The sequence below is a fragment of the Micropterus salmoides genome, unplaced genomic scaffold (assembly GCF_014851395.1).
Source record: "Micropterus salmoides isolate LMB-PRFRI ecotype aquatic unplaced genomic scaffold, ASM1485139v1 Ms_hic_scaffold_12, whole genome shotgun sequence".
NCBI classification, from domain to species: Eukaryota; Metazoa; Chordata; class Actinopteri; order Centrarchiformes; family Centrarchidae; genus Micropterus; species Micropterus salmoides.
In genome coordinates this window covers 31,997,815-32,003,948 of record NW_024040263.1, presented here as the reverse complement: position 1 = coordinate 32,003,948, position 6,134 = coordinate 31,997,815, and the positions used below count along the sequence as shown (strand labels likewise).

The 6,134-nt window shown below is 39.8% G+C and overlaps 1 protein-coding gene across 1 annotated transcript; it reads right to left on the bottom strand.

The window, feature by feature from the left end:
• Positions 1–512: 512 nt before the first annotated feature.
• Positions 513–5,774, bottom strand: LOC119899823 (zinc finger protein 570-like). Its single transcript, XM_038714612.1, has 3 exons — positions 5,495–5,774; positions 2,797–3,234; positions 513–2,178 (listed from the first exon to the last, which is right to left on the bottom strand). Exons 1-3 carry the CDS (start codon positions 5,664–5,666, stop codon positions 1,235–1,237), a joined length of 1,554 nt encoding a protein of 517 aa, XP_038570540.1. The 5' UTR covers positions 5,667–5,774; the 3' UTR covers positions 513–1,234.
• Between the last annotated feature and the right edge of the window lie 360 nt (positions 5,775–6,134).

The window sequence follows — 6,134 nt, the reverse complement described above, 5'->3', positions numbered from 1 at the left end:
TGTTGTCACCTGCACGCTGAGTTGTTTTTCCTTTTGTATAAATAAAAATATTTCCTCCATAAATTGATGGAGAATGTTTCTCATGTTGTAAGGAAAAGCTTTTTCTTGTCGTTTTAATACTGCGGCCGTGTTTCTTTTTTGTAAATATTATGTGCATTTTTCATCTTGAACCTTCTTTATTTGCCATTATTCACAGTTTTCAAAGCACGCTGCACACGTCTCTTCCATTTCAGCATCAATCAATCCGTGATCGACCGTGTGGCGTCGTGAAAAATCTGAATTACTTACACCTGGCTCGACATAACTGCTCCCGCTAAGCCTGGTTTGGCCTTTGTAAAACTGATAAAGCCAGGATGCACTCATCACACAGGGTCAAACCTAGCCTTTTCTGTTATCCTGGATTTCTAAATTCTGCTTTTGTGAAAGAGCCCTCGGTTCACACCAGAGGGAAAACAAAACGAAGCCCTCTGTTGTGTGGGAGCACTTTAAACTGAGTGATGACAACAGCAGTGTGGCAGTTATGGGGTTTATTAATTTAACTTTTGCTGGATTTCATTACAGATCAAAACAGTTAAATAGCCTACAAACAACAACATGATGAACATGTTAAAATAATTCTATTGGGCCTGTTGTGGAAGAACATTTAGTCGCTAAAATAAAAACGTTACAAGCTAATTTTGTATAATAAAGTGTTGTTTTAGTTCCGCTCGTGGAAATGGCGCCAAAATATTTCTGTGTTCTGATCTGGTTTATTATATACAGCCTATATATATATTATATATATTCTGCTTGCTCAGCCTCTCACACTCCACCTGCTCTGCCCGGTTCAATATCCGATCCCTTTAATCCTGCAATAAATACTCCTCTTTTATCCAACTCCAGTCTCCTCCGTCTCTTAGTCCTGCACTTGCATCTGCTAGCCTAGCGGTAACAAAGGTAAAAACAAAGTCTTGGTAATAATAACTTGCTCTTTTAGTTTAGTTTTAGCCTATGCTACTCTCTCACACACACACAGCAGACAGTGACTTACGCACTCGCCGTTATCTCTCCATAATCAGGTTTCTCCTTCGCTCGTCTTTTTTCCAGAAATTTTGGGTATTTATCCTTCAGCTGTTCTGCTTCTATTTGTGAAATACACAGCTTGTGAAATGACAGCTTTCTTAACAACAGACCTTTAAACAATCGGCGTGACACACACAAGATTACTTGTCTGCATGCTGCCTTCTGTACCGTCTCAAATCAGACTCATCAACACATCTTTGTCCTTCTCACCCGTGTGTTGTCTTCTTATGTGGTTTTTCAATTGACCACTATCTCTTAAAGCTTTCCCACATATTTCACAAGAATACGGCTTCTCTCCAGTGTGAATTGTCACATGTCTTCTGAATTGAAAAGGGGCACTGAATCTTCTCCCACAGATCTTGCAGAGGTACGGCTTCTCACCTGTGTGGGTTCTTATATGGAGTTTCAAGTGACTGCTGGTTCTGAAGTCTTTCCTACACGTTTCACAAGAAAACGGCTTCTCGCCTGTGTGCGTTCTCATGTGGAGTTCCAAGTGATTTCTGGATCTGAAAACTTTCTCACATGTTACACAAGGATACGGCTTCTCACTTGTGTGGGTACTCATGTGGATTCTCAAGTTACCATTGGTTCTGAAGTCTTTCCCGCATATGTCACAGGAATACGGCTTCTCACCTGTGTGAATTCTCAGGTGTCTCTGAAATAGTGACTTGTACTGGAAACCTTTTCCACATGTGTCACATGTGAAAGAGTTTTTACCTGTGTGAGGATCATGGTGAACCTCTGACATGGTAGACTTGTGTACATTGTTTCTGGGGCTTCTGCTGTTGTGATCTTGATTCTTTTGTTTTGGCTCTGGATCTCTAGTTGATCCTGAGTCTTCATGCTCGCCTCCTTTCTGATCTTGGCTCTCAGCTACAGGACAGCTGTGAGAGAGGAGCTGGTGGTCACTTTTCAGTTCTGCTTCACTGTGGTCACTTTCCTCATGAGTAGGACTCAACATAAAGGTGTCAGTCTCCTGCTTCACTACAAGCTGCTCTCCCTCCTGACTGGTCCAGAGTTCCTCCTGTTCCTCTTTAACCTGTGGAGGCTGTGGGTCCTCCTGGTCCAGACCAGCCAGAACCTCCTCCTCCTTACAGACATGTTGCTGTGGGAGCTCTGGAGGGACAGAGAACAAAAGGAACAGGCTCACGTTACTACTCTGATGTAGGGCTGGGCGATATGACCAAAAATGTTATCACGATAAAAACATTTCATATCATATCGATAATTTTCAGGATATGTCAAATAATTTGCCCCTGAGTGAAAATTTCAGAAAGATAGTTAAAGAAAGTTAATTATGTGGTTAAACGTTTCTTTACGCTCAGAATGTGACACTTGATGCCAAACAGTGGAACACATAAAAAATCTTAGGTAGAACATTCAAAACTATTGGGACAAAATCTTTTTTAACAAATATGATTACTTTATTTTTTTCAGTCCTTTTCCTCAACAAAATAAATATTTAAATAGAAAAATTAAGTGCCAATTCATTTGTGATTGAAATTAATTAAACCTCAAATATTTGATGATATATTGAACATTAATTATATTGTTATTGAGGAAAATTATATTGCTATAATTATCATTAGTTTTATTGCCCAGCCCACAGTGATGGTAAAGAAAAAAAAAATGCAGCGACACGAGGAAATGAGTACCAGTATATTGTATATATGTATTTCATATTGATTTCCTCTGCTTTTTGTAACTTACTGTATATAATGAATCTTTCCTCACCTATCCTGTGTAACTTTATTTCAGGTTTCCAAATGATATCCAGCAGTCTGCGCTGACGATCGATCTCTTCCTCGTACTCGACGATAGTGTTTTTAAAAACACTGAATATTTCTTCAGCAGCAGCAGTTAGTCGCTCGCTGACAAACTCTCTAAAAAAGTCTTCATGCTCGCCTCCTTTCTGATCTTGGCTCTCAGCTACAGGACAGCTGTGAGAGAGGAGCTGGTGGTCACTTTTCAGTTCTGCTTCACTGTGGTCACTTTCCTCATGAGTAGGACTCAACATAAAGGTGTCAGTCTCCTGCTTCACTACAAGCTGCTCTCCCTCCTGACTGGTCCAGAGTTCCTCCTGTTCCTCTTTAACCTGTGGAGGCTGTGGGTCCTCCTGGTCCAGACCAGCCAGAACCTCCTCCTCCTTACAGACATGTTGCTGTGGGAGCTCTGGAGGGACAGAGAACAAAAGGAACAGGCTCACGTTACTACTCTGATGTAGGGCTGGGCGATATGACCAAAAATGTTATCACGATAAAAACATTTCATATCATATCGATAATTTTCAGGATATGTCAAATAATTTGCCCCTGAGTGAAAATTTAAGAAACCAGATAATTATGTGGTTAAACGTTTCTTTACGCTCAGAATGTGACACTTGATGCCAAACAGTGGAACACATAAAAAATCTGAGGTAGAACATTCAAAACTATTGGGACAAAATCTTTAACAAATTTGATTACTATATCCCCCCCCCCCCCAGTCCTTTTTCCTCAACAAAATAAATTTAGTAGAAAAATGAACTGATAATTCATTTGTGATTGAAATTAAACCAAATATTTGATGATATATTGAACATGAATTATATTGTTATTGAGGAAAATTATATTACTATAATTATCATTAGTTTTATTGCCCAGCCCAACAGTGATGGTAAAGGGAAAAAATGCAGAGACACGAGGAAATGAGTACTAGTATATTTTTAAACACTTTGGATTTCATATCGATTTCCTCTGTTTTGTATAACTTACAGGTGCTGGTCATGTAATTAGAATATCATCCAAAAGTTGATTTATTTCAGTAATTCCATTCAAAAAAGTGAAACTTGGATATTATATTCATTCATTCATTCATTCCACACAGACTGATATATTTCAAATGTTTATTTCATTTAATTGTGATGATTAAAACTGACAACTAATGAAAATCCCAAATTCAGTATCTCCGAAAATTTGAATATTACTTAAGACCAATACAAAAAAAGGATTTTTAGAAATGTTGGCCAACTGAAAAGTATGAGCATGAAAAGTATGAGCATGAAAAGTATGAGCATGAAAAGTATGAACATGAAAAGTATGAACATGAAAAGTGTGAGCATGTACAGCACTCAATACTTAGTTGGGGCTCCTTTTGCCTGAATTACTGCAGCAATGCGGCGTGGCATGGAGTCCATCAGTCTGTGGCACTGCTCAGGTGTTATGAGAGCCCAGGTTGCTCTGATAGTGGCCTTCAGCTCTTCTGCATTGTTGGGTCTGGCGTATCGCATCTTCCTCTTCACAATAGCCCACAGATTTTCTACAGGGTTAAGGTCAGGCGAGTTTGCTGGCCACTTAAGAACAGGGATACCATGGTCCTTAAACCAGGTACTGGTATCTTTGGCACTGTGTGCAGGTGCCAAGTGCTGTTGGAAAATGAAATCTGCATCTCCATAAAGTTGGTCAGCAGCAGGAAGCATGAAGTGCTCTAAAACTTCCTGGTAGACGGCTGCGTTGACCTTGGACCTCAGAAAACACAGTGGACCAACACCAGCAGATGACATGGCACCCCAAACCATCACTGACTGTGGAAACTTCACACTGGACTTCAAGCAACGTGGATTCTGTGCCTCTCCTCTCTTCCTCCAGACTCTGGGACCTTGATTTCCAAAGGAAATGCAAAATTTACTTTCATCAGAGAACATAACTTTGGACCACTCAGCAGCAGTCCAGTCCTTTTTGTCTTTAGCCCAGGCGAAACGCTTCTGACGCTGTGTCTTGTTCAAGAGTGGCTTGACACAAGGAATGCGACCGCTGAAACCCATGTCTTGCATACGTCTGTGCGTGGTGGTTCTTGAAGCACTGACTCCAGCTGCAGTCCACTCTTTGTGAATCTCCCCCACATTTTTGAATGGCTTTTGTTTCACAATCCTCTCCAGGGTGCGGTTATCCCTATTGCTTGTACACGTTTTTCTACCACATCTTTTCCTTCCCTTCGCCTCTCTATTAATGTGCTTGGACACAGAGCTCTGTGAACAGCCAGCCTCTTTTAGCAATGACCTTTTGTGTCTTGCCCTCCTTGTGCAAGGTGTCAATGGTCGTCTTTTGGACAGCTGTCAAGTCGGCAGTCTTCCCCATGATTGTGTAGCCTACAGAACTAGACTGAGAGACCATTTAAAGGCCTTTGCAGGTGTTTTGAGTTAATTAGCTGATTAGAGTGTGGCACCAGGTGTCTTCAATATTGAACCTTTTCACAATAGTCTAATTTTTGGGATTTTCATTAGTTGTCAGTTATAATCATCAAAATTAAAAGGAATGAACACTTGAAATATATCAGTCTGTGTGGAATGAATGTATAAATTATACAAGTTTCACTTTTTGAATGAAATAAATCAACTTTTTGATGATATTCTAATTATATGACCAGCACCCGTATATAATGAATGTTTCCTCACCTATCCTGTGTAACTTTATTTCGGGTTTCCAAACGATATCCAGCAGTCTGCGCTGACGATCGATCTCTTTCTCGTACTCGACGATAGTGTTTTTAAAAACTCTGAATATTTCTTCAGCAGCAGCAGTTAGTCGCTCGCTGAAAAACTCTCTCAAACTCTCAACTGAACACATTGTTGCTGAACTACAAATCAAATAATTAGCGGCGCTACAGTAACTTCCAGTGAACTCAGTCCATGCTGCTAACGCTTGCGATTGTTTTGTTCACTTCCGGCGGATGTCACACTATTAAGTTCCGACAGCAGAGAAGTGCGGGAGCTTTTCGTTCCGCTTTCAACTGATGACAATTTATTAAAAACTTGTGTTTATTATCAGCAGTGATGGACGAAGTACACAAATCCCGCACTAGAGTAAAAGTACAGATACCCTTAAGCTTGCTAAATACTACCCCACTAAAAATAGAAGCTTCTTCTAGCTTCAATTTTAATTTCTTTTGAGTGAAAGTACAAAAAGTACCTGCTTTAAAAAAAAAAAAAAAAAGGCCATGTAAGTATCAAAAGTAAAAAGCGTTATATTTATTCTTTTCAGTGGTTTCTGACATGACAAACAAAATTTAAAAACAATCGTCAAAAAAGTAAATTA